This window comes from Hippopotamus amphibius, chromosome 1 (assembly GCF_030028045.1).
Source record: "Hippopotamus amphibius kiboko isolate mHipAmp2 chromosome 1, mHipAmp2.hap2, whole genome shotgun sequence".
NCBI lineage: Eukaryota > Metazoa > Chordata > Mammalia > Artiodactyla > Hippopotamidae > Hippopotamus > Hippopotamus amphibius.
Genome location: NC_080186.1, coordinates 163,566,572 through 163,584,221, shown reverse-complemented (window position 1 = coordinate 163,584,221; position 17,650 = coordinate 163,566,572). Strand labels below are relative to the sequence as shown.

At 46.3% G+C, this 17,650-nt stretch overlaps 1 protein-coding gene across 1 annotated transcript in view; it reads right to left on the bottom strand.

The window, feature by feature from the left end:
- The window catches only part of SPOCK1 (SPARC (osteonectin), cwcv and kazal like domains proteoglycan 1), a 517,559-nt gene extending 500,111 nt beyond the window's left edge, over positions 1-17,448 (bottom strand). Inside the window, exons 1-2 of the mRNA XM_057748448.1 lie at positions 17,318-17,448; positions 16,545-16,730 (exon numbers count right to left, since the gene is read on the bottom strand). Of these exons, the coding sequence (XP_057604431.1) occupies positions 16,545-16,730 (186 nt within the window). The 5' untranslated portion in view covers positions 17,318-17,448. The remainder of the gene's footprint in view (positions 1-16,544; positions 16,731-17,317) is intronic.
- Between the last annotated feature and the right edge of the window lie 202 nt (positions 17,449-17,650).

Sequence of the window (17,650 nt, the reverse complement as noted above, 5' to 3'; positions counted from 1 at the left end):
TACTGCAGATTAGTTTGTGTGTCAAGGTCCCACGATAAACAACTAGTAACACAGTGGCCAAGTCTGCTACAGGTCTGTATAAAAGCCACAATGGAAGGGGTCCTGCAGAGTTGTGGAAAGGGGAGCAGAAGTGGGCAACGCGGGTTTTTTTCTTTTTGCTCCTTGCTCCCAAAAGTACGCCCAGGAACTCAATGAGCCTTTTGACGTTAACTCAGGGCTAGCAAAGAGAATGATCCACTTTTAGTTTAGCATCACACACTGGTTATGTTGGCAAGAAGTTAATCTTCATAGTGGAAAGGGTCTTTCAGACCAGACCAAAAAAGACCTTTCTCCACACTCCTACCGATGCCTAAGACATCCAACCTTCCCCAGGAGTGAGACCAGACAGGGCAGAGATAGCAACTCATGGGGGATGTAAAGGACAGTAATTAATGGGCCTTGAGGATGGATGCAGAATAAAGGAGAAAAAGAAGGGCACTTTTTCATGGGGAAAGGGGACATGGCGGAAATGCCCAATGGGACAGGGCACATGGTACACCATCATCCTGACCTAAGGCTTCACATTCATGAAAAGGAGCCATGGACACATCCAAATAGGCAAGACACATTACTCTCCTCATCTCAGCTACCATTTGGACCCAGTGCAGACCGGCAGACTACTCTAACCAGAAGCAAAGGCTTGATCAGGTAGCCTCTGGGAGGGTGAGTGGGCTTGATCACTTTCTTAGGAGCCCTGTCCCCTTTTCCATCCCAAAGTGCTGCAATTACTCAGGGAAAGAGAAAAGGCCTCCCACTACACCCTCAAACATGTAATGAACATCCGGCAGCCTCAGAGAGACCAGAATTCAAGAGCCAAGGTCCTGGAATACAGAAGCTCACAACTGAAGTGTGCCTCCAACAGACAAACCCAGTGTGAGGAATACACTCTCTAGTACAGAGCTGTGTGGTGCGGACTATCACTGCTATAAAAAGAGGAGCAGGTCATTAAAATCTGCTGTGCAGCATATGAGAAAGAAGTGAGTTGTGAACACGAATCATCTTGTTGGAAATACGGGCTACTACCCGAGATGTGCGGCAAAACAGGATTCAAGGGGGCGCCACCAACCCATCCATCTGGAGACGGGCATTTCTTTGGGGGAACAGAAATATTTTTATGCTGCATTTCCCTGCTTCTCAGGGAAACAAAATCAAACAGTCTCTCTGATTCACAGTGCAGGCAATTTACCGTGACTCACAGGTAAATACACAACATCTCACAGAAAAACTCCCTGTGGTCATTTATCTTGGCAAAAATAATAAAAATCATATGGTTTTTATTATACCTGATTGGCAGCAATAATGCATCAGATTTCCTCAAGATATAAAAAATAATGTTTGATTCCTCCTCCCTTCTCTTGGCTCTGGCAAAGTCAAATATCTGGAACCTGACGAGCTCATGCCCTAGAATGTAAGCTCCACTGGGGCAGAGAAATTTTTCTGTGCCCCAGGGCCTTGGACAGTCCCTGTCACACTGACTTCTTAAATGAATGACAGAAAGAATGACTCCCCGTATGCCCCTCAGCCTCAGCCTCATCCACCTGGACTATACCTCACATTAAAAATCAGCATCATGGGACCTCTCTGGTGGTCCACTGGCTAAGACTCTGTGCTCCCAGTGCAGGGGGCCCAAGTTCAATCCCTGGTCAGGGAACTAGATCCCATATGCCGCAACTAAGAATTCACATGCCGCAACTAAAGATCCCACATGCCGCAACTAAAGATCCCACGTGCCACAACAGACTCGACGCAGCCAAATAAAAATAAATATCTTAAAATAAATAAAGATAAAAATCATGATCATAAAAGGAACAACCATGTCTCTAAGACCAGCAATTCTCAATCTTGGCACTGCTGACATAGGGCTGGGGTGGGGTGGGGGGGGGGGTGGCGGGTAGGGGTGTCCTGTGCATGGTAGGATGTTTAGCAGCATCTCTGGCCTCTACTCACTAGGTGCCAGTAGCAACACTCCCCCTGCACCCCCCCCAACCCCAGTTGTGGCAATCAAAAACATCTCCAGACATTGCCAAACATCCTCCAGGGGCAAACTCTTCCCTACTTGGGAGCCACTGCTCTAGGCCTGCAGACATCTCCCAAAGAGCTGACAGATGCAGAGAACTTATGTTTCCCACCTCCTGCATGATGCTGAGACAGCAGCCGGGGGAAACCCTTCTTCCTGCCTCCTCTGAGGTGAGCGCACCAGAAGGCCTGCGGTGGGAAGAAATACTGGGTAATGAAAGTCAGGCAGATGTCTTGAACACAAATGAAGGCTGAGATGTGGGCCCCAGCCTTGCCTGTATTCGACAGGAGAAACCATTTTACCACCGTGCTGGGAATGGGTTCGGTTTTTAATGATCTCCTCTCACCCTCCTCCACCACAAGGCATGGAAGCATCTATACGTCGTACCAACAGCAGGGGATCCGTCAGTAGCGATTTCACTTGGAATCCGACCTGCAGCACCTGCTCCTGCTCCTAATTACGGACGAGGATGGCATTCGTTAACATCTGCACAGACGCTTCAGAGAACAGGCTCTGCCGTGCATTCACAGGGCCAAGAACAATGTGAGAACGGGCTCCTGCCCAGCTCTGGGTGAGCTGCTGACCTCTCACGCCTGGTTCCCTGACAAACTCAGGAGGGATCAGAGAAACATTCCTCCCTCTTGGGACTCTTGTAGGCATCATCTTACCTGTGTTGACTCAGTACTTGCACATATCTTGGCATGCCAAGCTTCTATCACATTCTCCTTTACCAAAAAATCACTAATAGCCAATGCTGGCAAGGGTGCAATGAAAAACACCTTCCATAATTCTGGGGGTAGAATCAATACAACATGGTAACATACATCAATGGCCTTTAAAATGCACATGTCAGTACACCATGTACTTCTACTTCTGGGAATGTATCGTAAGGAAATAATTCTAACTGTTGAAGGCTCATATGCCCAAAATGTTCATCACATAATTATTCAGATTAAGAAAAAGTGGAAACAACCAATTGTTTACTGTCAGATATTTTACTTTGGTACACTGCAGTATATACACTCACTGGACTAATATGTAACATTAAAATGTCACAAAGAACAGCATCATGTTATACTAAAATGTTTATGCTGTGTCATTAAATGAAAAAAAAAGAGAGAGAGAGAGAAAGAGTGAGAGAACACCAAATCATATTAACAGCCTTTTATCAACCATGAGAATAAAAATTCTGGCATTAAAAATGTTTCTGGAAGCAAACAGACACATTCCCTGCCCCGCCCCCCAAAAAAATAAAAAGACTACATATGGGAAGGAAGTAAATTGTTCTCTTCTGTGTTTTGTAAGTCCTCTTTCCAAATTGTCTCTGTCTTTCAGCTGGGAAAAGAACAACTTAAAGTCAAAAGAACAAAACTCACAGTTAGAGCATAAATATATCCCCTCCATATTCCTTTTAACTTAACATCCCCCCAAAGTTACAAAAGAATACCATGTAAGTTTAAAGTACACAAAATGATGATCTGATACACGTACATACTGTGAGAGGATTACCAACCACAATAAGATTAGTTAACACATCTATCACTGCATATAACCACCACTTTGATGTTGTTATCGTGAGAACTTTTAAGATCTACTCTCCTAACAAGTTTCAAGTATACAATACAGTATTTTTAACTATTGTCACCATGCTACACATTAGATTCCCAGAACTTACTTGCCTTATAACTGGAAATTTGTACCCTGTGACCAGCATCTCCTTACTTCCCCCACCCCCTGGCAAACACCACTCTACTACTCTCCATTTCTATACAGTTGGCTTTTTTAGACTCCACATAAATTATACCACACAGTAATTTTCTTTCTCTTATTTCACTTAGCATAAATGCCCTCGAGGTTCAGCCATGTTCTCACAAATTGCAGAATTTCCTTTTTCATGGTTGAATAATATTTCATTGCGTATATATCCCACATTTTCTTTATCCATTCATCTATCTATGGGCACTCAGGTCGTTTCTGTGTCTTGGCTATTGTAAATAATGCTGCAATGAACACAGGGGTGCAGATAACTCTTCAAGACAGTAATTCCATTTCCTTCAGATATATACTCAGAAGTGGGATTACTGGGTCATAAGGTAGTTCAATTCTTAGTTTTTTGAGGAGCCTTCATACTTCATGTTCTTCATAGTGGCTGCACCAATTTAGAATCCCGCCAACACTGCACAAGGGTTCTCTTCTCCCCACATCCTTGCCAACACTTGTTATGGCTCATGTGAGGTGATACCTCATCGTGGTTTTGATTTACATTTTCCTGATACTTAGTGAGGTTGAGCATCTTTCCATATATGTGTTGGCCATTTGCATCCTTCTTTGGAAAAATGTCCCATTCTGTAGGCTGCCTTTTCATTTTGTTGATTGTTTCTTTTCCTACAAGAGTGTTTAGTTTGATGTAGTCCCATTTGTTGATTTTTGCTTTTGTTGCTTATGCTTTTGGTGTCATAGTCCAAAAATCACTGCCAAGACCAATGTCAGGGAGCTCTTTCCCCTATGTTTTCTTACAGGAGTTTTACAGTTTCAGGTCTGATGTCTAAGTCCTTGATCCATTTCTACCTAATTTTTGTGAGTGGTGTAAGATAGGGGTCCAATTTCATTTTTTTTTTTTGAGTGTAAATACCCAGTTTTCCCAACACCATTTATTGAAGAGACTTTTTTCCCGAGTTACCCTAGTTTATTTTTGTCCTTAGAACTTACAACCAACTGTTGTATCTTAAACCTGCATATCGTTTTTCTCCCTCAGCTAGAACATAGTACCCAATATGTAATAGATGCTCAGTACATTTTGGCTGAACTGGATTATGAGTTAGATTGTGAAATTCTTTTAAAAGCCTACATTCAGTAAAACAAAAATGTTGCTCCCAGTGAACTTTCATACACTAATGGAGGGAGAGTAATTGGCAGAACCATTTTGAAAAACTATTTAAACACATCTCTGAACGCTGAACACTCACCTGTCTTATGAGTGATGGATTCCACAGCTAGGTATGCTATTCTGTAATAGCCCAAACCCAGAAACTACCCAAGTTCCCTTCACAAAAGAATAGGTAAATAAGTTGTGGAGTATTTACACAGCAGTGAGAATGAACAAACTGCAGCCACACACAACAATGCATCACAAATTTAGTAACAAGCAAAAGAAGCCAGACACAAAAAAATACATCCTTATGTATTTTTTTTAATTTATAAAAGTATAAAAATAGGCAAAAGTAACGTATAGTGTTGTAACTCAGCAGAGTTCTCCCCTGGGAGGGTGACAGGCAGTGAGTATGGTGGTCACAAGACGAACGCCTCAGATGCCAGTAAAATTTGGTTCCCTGGCTGGGCTGCTGCTGGTATGGTGTGTTCACTGCGTGCACACAGCAACACACGCATGACCGGTACCCTCACTGCACATCTTTCACTCCAATGAAACATACTCCCTACCTATGCAGGGCTATTGAGGACCAGGACTCTTCTGCGATTCTCTCCCCACTCACTACAGGCCTTGACCTGGAGCTCTGATGAGGCTCAATTCATCACACTTCAGCCTTCATATGCATCAACTCCTGTCTCACCTAAATGCTCCACCTCAACTGTACAGACCAACACCCTTCTATTGTCAGTGTCGTCTGGGTTCTAAACACAGGCAAAATAGCAGGGGACACCCATGCATGCAAGAGTTGAATTAAGCTCAAGTGACTTGACCACCAGATAGATTCAGAGATGAAGGCTTATGTGACTTTCTCTCAGAGACATGGCTCAGGTCCCAAGGCCTCTGGATGTCCAGCTTGCCAGGACTGCTCTCGTCCCTTTGTAGACCAGGCCTTTCCCTTTGCAGAGGAACCCTCAACAGATTTCCCTGGCCACCAAGCACCTCTGTTTCTTTTCTCGGTCTTAGACAAGAGGCCTGCAGACTCCAGAGGAAAGGGAGGATGTTTTGCTCCCTGCTACATCCTACTTGCCCAGCACAGTGCCTGGTACATAGCAGCCTGGCCAGTGAGTATCTGTGGTATGAATGTATGAATACGTGAACAAACAAACCTACTGAATCTGTGCACCAGGCTCTGCTTACAAGAAGGGTGAGGACATAGGTTCAGAATGTACCACGGAAAGAAACAAAAGTATTTTTTAAAACACATGCAAAGGTCTTTCTGAGGTAGGAGGAACTTTTAAACAACCAACTTCATCATACCAAAAAAAAAAATCACACAATTTTCTAACATCAGGAAAGACAGCATTATTTTATCTTTACCATGGACAGCATTTTCACTCTCTCATTCACTCCTTTCATTTCATTCAAGGTGGCCAGTCATAGGTTACAGACCAGGTCCAGAGTCACAGCAAGGCTAGCTGGCTCAGATGGGAAGCGATGCCTTGGCCTGACAAAAGTATTGGACACCAACCAACCAAGCCTACCAAAGCCGCAGGGGAATCAACATGTCCAATGAGCACAGAAAGACCTGGAAACTACCCAATTATCCCTTAACAATGGGGATACTGAAACACTCCAAATAACCACACAAGTCTGTTCAACACACTTAACCATTTTCTTCCTCTTGGCAACAGTTTTGTCAATTGTAGGTGCCATTAATTAGAGGAAATTCAGCAATGTAGAGTAAATCAAAGCTCAAAAGTTTGTTCTGTGGGCAACAAGGAATACTGCCATGTCTTGCTGATCCTCATAAATTTCCTAAACTTTGACTAGTCTTTGCTTTTATTGTTCCCTGATCTTTCCAAAATGATCTGGCCAACCAAGCATGAAGATTTACTATACCAAGAAGGGAGCTGCAGGTTGTACCACTGTTCAGCCCATATCCTTCAGACCTTCTCTGTGTTTCCAACTGATAGTGCAGTCTTCCCTCTATATCCATGGATACAGAGCCCATGGGTATGGAGGGCCACCTGTATGATGCCATTTGACACAAGGACCTTGAGCATTCTTGTGGTTAGGTGTCCACAGGAGGTCCAGGAACCAATCCCACGCTGATACCAAAGAACAACTCTATCTGCTTCTCTGTGCCCACCTCCTATGAGAGTAAACATGGTTGACTACATCTACCATCTTCAGTATCCACTTCTCAATAAACCAAAGCCAATGTCAGAGTCAATGGAGCCAATGTCCTTCAATTCATCTGTGCACAAAACATTATCAATCCTGCCAGAGAAGATGCAAAGTCAGAGTAGAGTTGGCTGTGATCAGACTCCTTTGGAGACAGGAAATTTGCTGAGATGACCACCTCGGACTTTACCATGGAGAAGGCCCCACATCAGCTGCACTGAGCTCATGTGCATAAGCAGCCCTGGTGCCCTGGAAGGAGTGACGAGTCAAACGTCACTCTGCTCCACGAACATCTCATGACAATAGCCACTGCTGAGACCTATGCACATACACACACTGGAAAGCAAGCCTTTCTTTCTACTGATGTCAGTGGTAGCCCTGTTGGCATAAAGGGGAAATATGGCACTCTTAATAATTTACTCCACATCTTTAAATGCTCATTTTGTCTAAACTTGTACTGTTCATTGGAGCTAATGGTGTTGGCTACTGGGGATGAATAATAATTCTCTAGGGTTTTTCTGAAAATACAATCTGACAACTACCTGCATCAGAATCACTTGGATTACTTATTTAAAAATGCGGGTTCCTGGGTGCCACCCTTGACCTATTCAAGCCTCTGCTCTAGACTAGGGGGCTGAGATCTGCATTTTAAACACGGCCTGCCAGTGATTTTTTTTTTTTTTCAATATTATAAAGATGTAAGTCTGAGAACCACTGCTCTAGCACCTTTTTCTGGGCATCTTCCCTTTTGCCTTGGTCATGAAGGATCATCAGCAACTTGGCCTGGCCTTTCTTAGAACTGAGTTACAGTGATTCCATTTACATGGTGGGACAGGAAGGGAAGAGCTAAAATACAAAGTGGAGCCTTTTGCTCTCTGCCTGTTTGTTTTCTCCACGCTTTATCTCTGCAAAGATTACCTGGAACACCTACAGTAAGTTCCGCTTCCCTGCTCCAATCACAGGTGCTGATGGACTTTGCATAAATTTCCACTCACCAACCACATAATTTGCTGGGGAATGTTGACGGTGTCTTCTGCAGGTGATCATAGTAGTGTGTGTCGTAGATCACAGAGGAAGAGTTTGCAAATTATTACAAATAAATTGTATGATATGTCCTCCCTCCGTCCCTCCCTTCCTTCCCCTTGCGCCAAAGAAAACTTCATCTTAAAGGATCGAGAGAGAGGATCTCCTGAGGGATGTATTTGCATAGAATCCTAAGAAAAGCAACCCAATCAATTTAATTTGGACATCAGTGTTATCCTTCCAGGAGAGTCCCCAGTAACTCAAATCACTAGTCTGTGAATGCACCTTACCTCCTCCCCCTAAATAAATCAATATCCTCACGTCTATCACAAGGACGCTGGAAGGACCCAGACCCAGGGAATATGATGCCACATACTGTTTAGAACTCCAACTGCATGCGTGTCTAAACTCTGACCCTTGTGTGTGGAAATCTTGGTTTCCATCTTCAGCTTCCAAGCCTGGCACCCAGTTAAGTCTCAGAAATGGTAACAGGGGAGGGAGGTGGGGAGCAGTCCATATATACCAGTCTCATTTATGAAATAGGAACTTTACAAATCACTCTGGCCAAGAAATTCTATGGTACCCTGATTTCTAAAGAGCATTGGAAATTGCGGGGGCTCTAAATTCCAGGACACTTGACCACAGAGGGAAGGAGAAACTCATGGGCCCCAGACACCAGAGGAGTAGGAAGTATCTTTTAAAGGGGGAGTCAGGGCAAGGGCTATTTACACAACAGAGATGACTGTGCCAGGACCTACAACCAGAAAATTTAAAAAGAACCATATAGAACCGCAGACAGCTTTCCAGCCAGCAAGGAAGGAAGTAAAGACTGGCTCAAGGAAAATGGAACAAATTTCCCCAACATTTCTCTAACACATGAGACAGAAAGCAACATCTATAGCTGTGTGCCAGCAACTCACTCATGCTCAAGTTAAGAGGGCACAAGTTAAGACAAGTGACCCTCAGAAATTACATCAGAATCACAGGTACACGAGTCACTGAAAGATCACGAGCATCTACTTTGTGCCAGAAGCTCACTCCATGCTCCCAAAACTCCATAAAGTGGGTATGAGCACTCCAGTCTTATAGATGAGGAAAGTGATGCTGCAGCCAAGACCCAAGCTTATCCATGGCAAGACTGGAAGGTGAGCGCAGGTTAAGAGGGGCCTCTTCACCATGAAGGGCTTTTCACAGCTTCAGGGACTGTACCTGAATTGTGAGGGGGTTGAGCTCCTCTGTCAAGCTCTCCCTGCCTCCATAATCACTGTCAATTACTAACAGAACGAGAGACATGTCCAAAGCCAGCATGACTTACTGGGGCCACCCCTCTACAAAGAGCATCTCTTCCTCATCCTGGAGGTGTGCGAAATCCTGGTACGGAAGAGTTCACCCCTTCATTCATTCATTCACTCAAATTCATTCAAACATTCACTGAGCAGATTTCTGTGCTGGGCTCAGTGGTAAAGGTCTGGGAACAAAGAGCTCTGTACATCAGTGCATCCTAAAAAGGGGCTATAAAGTTGTAAGGTTCTGCTTAGAGATAGGGGATAGACCGGGAAAAAAATGTTTCTCAATGTGTGCGTATCCTAGAATTTCCACCTACCAAACACTATAAACACACATGTGCCAGTAATTCTACAGGCTTTCCTTTCCCAGGGATTCATCAAGAGGTGTGCTTGAGAAATAATTCAAATCAATAAAATGCTAACAGACCACCTACTGTGTGCAAGGCATGATAAGACTCAGGCTCTTACATCAGGAAGAATACAACTGTTAAAGAAGCTAAACTATAAATACATACAACCATAAATTGAGGAATAATGCATAAAAGCGTAATAAGAGTTGTTAACATTAATAAAAATAGCCTCCACTTACTAAGTATTAAGCCAGACACTTTGCTAACAACAGCTTCACTCATTAGCCAATTTACTCTCCATGACAACCTGGTGAGGCTGATCAACACAGTGGACTCCTATGACGTTTGCCCACAAGGCATCCATTTCCCCTTAAGGAACTACCCTTCAACCCCTGCGCCCCTTTACCCATGTAATCCAATGGAGTCCCCACCACCATTCTATGCCCAGGTCCCAGGCCCAGCCAATGAGCATATATTCTACCAACTTGGCCACAGTAATGGACTGGGGTATGGGTGCATAACACAGGTAAATGGGACAGGTCTCAATTCTGGGACTTATGTGGCAATACTGAGACATAAAAGCTAAATTATGTTATAACTGTGTAGTTGCCATGAGTCACCACATGGAACTAATCAGCCTGAGAACAACCAACATGGATGAAATAAAGCCCAACGATGGGGGTGGGGGTGGGGAAGTGGCAAGAAAGTAACAAATATAGACAGCCAAGTCCTGCAATGCAACTCCAGTGCATGGATCCGGCCCCATCTAGACCCACAGCTTATCAGTGGAATTTTCAGTTACACAAGTGAGTTTTCTTTCCCATTTAAGCCGGCTTGGACTAGATTTCAGTCACTTGCAACATGGAGTCCTCATCAATACAGGGCGATCATCCCCCACTTACCAAATGAGAAGTCAGAGACCCAGAGAGACAAACAGCCTGAGACCAAATTAACTGTCTAAGGTTTGTTTTTCTTTTTTTTTGGGGGGGGGGGGGCAGGGGGGCACAATGACTGCATTGAAACCAGAAACCTGCAAAAGTCAGCCTGTCAATTGCTCAGATCCTATTTTTCCCCTTCATCCGCCAGAGCCAAAGTGGAGACATGAGTCACCCTGATATGGTCCCTCTTCTGCATTGTGAGTTTATTTCTTTTTACCTCTACACTGAGCAGGTAGTCCTCTGGGGTCCTGGCTTTATCCACGTGTCTATTAAACTCTTCCTTCTGGACACTGCCTTCTTTCTTAGCAGTCCACAAAAATGGTACATCTTACCATTGATGGCATCTTATATTGGAGGAAATATGACAAAAAAATACTTGTGACCTTGGGCAAATTATTTAATCTCTTACAGGAAATTTCTTGTTTGCAATTATCTCACCTGTGGATTTGAGACCAAGTATGAGCTTGGGTCTGAGGAATTTCCTAAGGAATATAAACAGTCACCTCCCCAGAGGAAAGGGAAAATGAGTCATCCTGAAGGTGTTCAAGTTTAGATATTGAGTGTGTTTGCTTTGAAACATACCACAGGGAGTAAATGAGTAAGTAATGATTATAGAATATTTAATTTCTAACACTAGTGTCTCCCCAAGCAAGATAAAATGGTTGAGCTAATGTTTATGTCCCACTCTTCCAGGGGAGGGGTACAGGTCCCATGATCCGTGTGGGACGAGTTCCTGCTTTCGAAAATAATCTCATCAGCATACAGGACAGTACTTATCCTCCTAGCAATCCACTTCCACTGAAGCACTGTTGGGGCAGGACTGGGAGGACCAGGAGACACAGGGGAACCCAGACTGGGAGGCTCAACTGGGCAAAAGCTCTGCCATCCTTGCCAGGCAAAAACTAGGTTCTCTCTACAAGGGCAAACTGAAGGTTAGGACAGAAAATATAAGAATGGTCTCGAGCCTCTCAACTTTTAAACTGTCCCTTTATAATGATTCCTGTGAAATAATTGTTTCTATCAGTGGTCATCTAATACAGGGGATTTAAGATAGTGGGTTCATTAAAGAAAGTCAGGATCACAAACTCATTTAATTCTCCTTGAACTTGTTTAATCAAAATGATTTTCTGCTACTCTCTATTACAAGCTGAGTTTCTGTGGTGACAGATTGATGACTGATCCACTAAGCTACACCACCTCTCTTGTCACCAACCCCACAGCCTGAGCCAGCCACTATTCTATCAATAAACCTCACTTGCCCTTGAAACTCATTATAGCTGAGACGTTAAGATCAAATGAGCAGATCAGATGCTCACTGCCACCCCAGCTCTGCTACAGAGACCACCAAATCCCACGGCGTGTACACAGGAAGAAAAAAGCACGCGGGCTGGTCCTTGTGGTCTCATTAGAATTACAAACTCAGGTCACTCCAGAGTAAGATAAATGCCAGCCAAGGCAACACTTCTGAGTCTTCGGGCCTGCTAAAGGTAATTATCCCGGAGTTAAATGTCAGGGCTAGTTTCATGAGTGCAAAAGAAAGAAAATGTCATGTTTGGTGTAAGCAACAATATTATTTTAATCAAATCAGAAGCTCATTAGTAGAAGATAAGGCCTGATGTGACCACTACAATAAGCTGTGTCCACCTGGCTTCCCACTCCACATTGTCTCAACCTTACCCTCTTCACTGATTTCCCTCAGACATAAAGCAACAAAGACTTGCATGTGATACCAGTGGAAGCTCACAGCCAAGATCCACTCCGCTCTTGATGGGCTGCAGTGCAAGCGTCTAGCAAGAGTCTAGAGTAAGACCGCCTGGGTCCAGTCCAGCTGCTCCACAGCCCAGCTCTGTGGCCAAGAGACTTCACCTCCCAGTAAATAAGAATAACAGTACTTCTCTCTTAGGATCATTATGAATATTAAATGAGATAACATATGTAAAGTACCTTAAAAAATATCTGGTACATTAAGTGCTGTATACATGCTAGGGATCACCTATTTCTTCAACATTTTCTTTTTTTTTAATTTCAACCAGCATATATTACCTTTATAAGGAAAAAAACTTACTTTTTAAAAAAGAAAACTGAATAATAAAGAAATATTGACAGCGTAAGTTAAAGGATTTCATCCAGTAGACAAGCAGTTACCTGAGAGAAGAGATCACATTTATTCATCTGGCTCCCTCTTCCAGCCACTGCCTAGCACATGGCAGACAGTCAAATATTTGCTGGAATGAATGGACATACAAACAAATTTGTAGGAATTAATAGAGGAGATTTCCTTATAGTAACAGTTATGGAAAGCCCAATTAGATTCAGAAAAAATCAGGAAAATGGTTGTGGCATCTTGATCCCTCAACCACAAACCATGGAGGAGTTAAAAATGCGCCACTTGGAGCAGTTGGAGGTGGCAAATTACTGTACAACTTAATACAAACATCTGCTTTCTTCATCTTCTCCTTCTTAATACCATATTTGTGCAAAAGTCTGGGTCTCCATCTGGCCAAGCATACCAATTGCTAGTCTTTATAAAAGAATAATGACCAAACTAACAGGCCACCAGTACATTTAGGAGGAAACATTTGTATGTTGTTCTATTTCTCCTCTCCAGGCAACAAGCCACAGAGTAGCTGTGAAAGTTTTACATCTGGAAAGAAGGCAACCACGACTACTTGTGTATCTAGAGCAACAGGACCTCTTCAAAGCATTAAGTAGAGGCTGTCAAGTCATCTCTGGCAATGTCACAGCACACTCAACAGGCAGGGGAACATGGAGCACACAGCCTGCCATCATTTCCACTTCACACTTAGTCAATAACCACCACCAATGGGTATTATCAACTCTGTAAAAGGAGCCCTTAGTTTTCAGTTTCACGAGTTCAAAAATCCGTCTCTCCCCCAAGTGCAAAAAAATGACAAGTCGGGGGAAAGGCAAGACGTTTTCTTTCACAGTGACTTTCAAAAACTGACCAGCATCGTAACAATAATCCCAGGGCCTGGTCTTTCAAAGCTATCAGTGGTTTCCACAAAACTGAAACAACAGCAGAGAAGCTGAGCTTTGTCAACCTCAAGCAAGGCCTGGTTCGGTGAAAAACCATCAGGCTGGCTGAGCAATGGCACCATTAGCTGGGGCTCTGACCACTGTCCACCGAACTGCTAGCTTCCATAGGAAGTAACTTTTTAGTTCCTGGTCCCATGGGACCGAAGCTTTGTAGTTATTCCAAGTAAAAGACCCAACTGAGGACACTTGGACTTTGCGTAAAAGAGCACCTAGTTTGCATTTCACAGCGCTTTAAAGAAGTTAATAGCATTAAAGTATGTTTGACCCATGACTAGCATCAGAAGACTCCATGAAGTATATACAATGGTTGATGATTTAAGATATTTTTGATTTTGAAACATTTTAGATGTTTCTAATAGTATGCTGGGTTAAATTATCATTTTAAAAGAATATATGCTGCTAAAAATATTAGTTTAACACCTAAAATTGCTCCAGAAACAAAGCAGTGCATTTGAACATAAAAGCTTTTCTCTTTTTAAGCTTTGGACATTTTTACAAGGCAGTACTTCCTAATCATTCTAAGAATTACCTAGAATGTTCATTTAAAATATGGGTTCCCGTGCAGATGCAGAGAATGGACTGGAGGACACGAGGGGGGCGGGGGGTGAAGGGGAAGCTGGGATGAAGTGAGAGAGTAGCATAGACATATATATACAACCAACTGTAAAATAGATAGCCAGTGGGAAGTTGCTGTATAACAAACGGAGATCAACTCAATGACGGGTGATGCCTTAGAGGGCCGGGACGGGGAGGGTGGGGGGGAGTTGCAGGAGGGAGGGAATATGGGGCTATGTGTATAAATACAGCTGATTGACATTGGTGTACCTCAAAAACTGGTATAGGAGTGTAAAGCAATTACATTCCAATAAAGAGCTAAAAAAACAAAAATCTCTGAGGAAGAGGGGTGAGTCTGGGTGCTGCCATTTAACAAGCACCTCAGGTGAGAGCTTCATGATCAGCCAGGTGTGTCAATAAAAACACTGATCCAAGAATTTGAAATGTCACCATTTGCAAGGAAGATGAGAAGTGAAGAAAAGCCCAAGCTTTCAAAATTTAAATCTGAATGGCAAATGAGAATAATTCCACATTTATGATACACCAAGACTAGAACACCTTGAACAGACACAAAAGCAGAGTAAACCTTTCCACACCCAAAGACCAGCAAACACAGCCCCTTTCCATCCGACCCAGCTGCCATGCAAACCAAGGCGTGAGCAAAGGGGCCCTTGTCCTCCACACCTGGCCCAATTCTCCAGCTCTAGCCGAGTTAAGCATCTGCTCTGTTCCTCAACTCTACCTAAAATGTAATGGGAAAAGAAAGAAAAAAGCAAGATAATTTCTATCCTATGTGAATCCAGAAATGGAAGCTTCCTTGGAGCATCTTTTGGGCAGCTTGACTATCTTTCTCAGCCACGGGTAAAGGTAGTCAGTGCAGGACTCCTTGGAGTGGAATGGAAAAGGGATCAAAGATGGTTAACAGAATAGATCAGGGACGGGGACATGTGGCAGGGATCTCATGGTGCAGTGTGGGGGCAGGGAGCAGTAAGGCCTCAAAAAACTTGAAGTTCACTGAAAGTGTTTTAAAGCCACCTTCAAGGAAAAGAAGACCACCATCAACTAGAGGGAGAGGGAAGAGGAAGAGAGAGAAGAGCGATAAGTAAGCCCCCACTCAAGGCCTAGGCTCCTCTGGAATGGGACCTGGAGAGCTGCTCTTTAGAAAGTACTAGAAGACATCTGGACTCACTGGATTCCTCAGGCCCTCTCTCTGCAATGACTGGGCGTGCTGGGCATGGGGCTAAGAGGAATCCAGCGTGAGGGGTAACTCCCACACATCTCCCACCTCAAGCAGCCCTGTGCCAAGAACAGGGGCTCCATGGTATGCATCTCGCCCAAGAGCAGGAATTCCTATTGTTGAGTATCATCAAAGTTTTTCCTAGTCCCCTAGAAGCACACGGCCCCCGCCACCTGGGGCTGCCTTTGAAAGAGCTGGCAGCAGCTCCCACAGCACAGAGGGGATGCCATCTGCTGGAAAGACTGCACCAGGTGCCTCTCGTCCGGCATCCTCTGGGGCGTACTTGGGGAGCAGCAGCAAGCCTGGGGCAGAAACAGGCAGCAGATTGCCTCTGGGTGCCCAGGAATAACTTTCTCCCTTCCTATGGCTCCCTCAGAGGAGCAATCCTCTGCCACCCAGACTCCCCTTCAGGGTGGTGGACCAACTCCACGAGCTGCCTGCTCCCTCTTCCTTCCCCTAAAGACGCCAAGGGTCAAAACAACCAGGCTTCCATCCAACATTTTATCAGGCCTGTGGCCATGACTCTGAACCTCCTGGGGCACCTGGCTCCCTATTCAATGAGCTGGGCTCACCCCAAACCTCACCTTTGCAGCAGGCATTCTTCTGGAACACCCTAGAGATGGTCTAAATTACTGCTGCCTAGGGAGGTCCTAGGCAGAGGCTGGCTTGGCAAAGTCAACCATCAGCGTTAGGAGAGCTCAGAAGCTTAAGGAGCCTCTCCGCAGCTGTTAGCTATTTATTCCATGTTTAGTACAGTCACCGCCCCCAGTCCTACCACTACACACACCTGGGCCACAGGTAACAGGCAAAGAGCATCAAGCCTTCGAAGTTCTCTTTTAAAGTTCCGCTCAGGCAAGATGAAGCCCAGGAACCCCGAACGGAGAAGCTGCCCGCGAAGTCCGCCCCAGCGCCCTTCCCACCCGCTTCAGAGGCCGCCCCTCCGAGAGGCTCCCCCGCCCCACGCAGGGCCCGGCGGCGGCGGTACTCACGTCTCGAAAGCGGTTCCAGTACCTGTCCCGGTCGTACTGGGAGACTGTGCTTAGCCACTGGTCATTGTCCAGGAAATTGCCGTTGTGCGGGCCCGCGCCTCCGGCGAGCGCGTCCAGGTGCCGGCTCTCGACCTGGAGGAAGCACCACGCCGCGGCGGCCGCCGCGAGCACCGCGATCGCCGGCATCTGCGGGGCAGGGGCACGCGGGGCCGGTGAGCGCAAGGCCAGGGCGGCGGCGAGCCCCGCGCTGGGCGCCTCCGCTGCCGGGCCCCGCTGTCGGGGCCGGGGGTCTCCCAGCGGGGACGGGGTCAACCCTCGCACACCGGGGGCGGGTCTACAGACTGGGGGACCTCTCACGAACGGGGGGCTCAGTTACACATGAAGAGGCTGCGTCACAGATCAGGGGCCGCGATCAAACTACAGAGGACCCCTGTCGTGTCGTCTCCGGGTGCCCCGCGGACCGTCACTCTCGGATGGGGGCATCAGTACCCCTCCGCAAAGACGGAGGGCCCCCAATCCGCAAGCCGCACCCCCAGAGACGGCGCCCAGAGCCCCGGGCCAGGGAGAGGGGGGAGAGGGGCAGTCCAGGCTCCGGCTGAAGGGGTTGGGGGGGGGGGTTCCCGCGGCTGGAGGGTCTCCCCGCACGCGCCCCGCCGCCTCGGGGAAAGAGGGGCGCGGGGACAGCCCCAGGCCCTGGCCCCGCCAGCCCCTGGCGGCCGCGGGGAGGTCCCAACTACGCCAAGTTGGGGCGCGGTGCTCTGAGGGGCACGTACCTTGGGGCCCGACCCGGGTCCCCGCGTCCGAGTTGCGCACGCTCCTGTGGCGCGGTCGCCGAGAAGGCTGGTGGACGGGCTCGCGCCCCTGCGCTCCTGCCACCCGCCGCCGCGCGACCGGCCGCTCTGCGAGCCCGCAGCGCTCTGGCTCTGCTCGCTCGCTCGCTCGCAGGCTGGCTCGGGCGCGGCGTCCGCGAGCGGAGGGGCCCGAGCGCTCGAGCCGAGGCCTCTGGCGACCCCTGGCGGCCGCGCGCTGCCGTGCGGCGCGCCTGACCGCCCCGCCGCCCCCTGGTCCAGCTGCCTGCTATCTGGTCATCCACCGCCCCGTGCAGG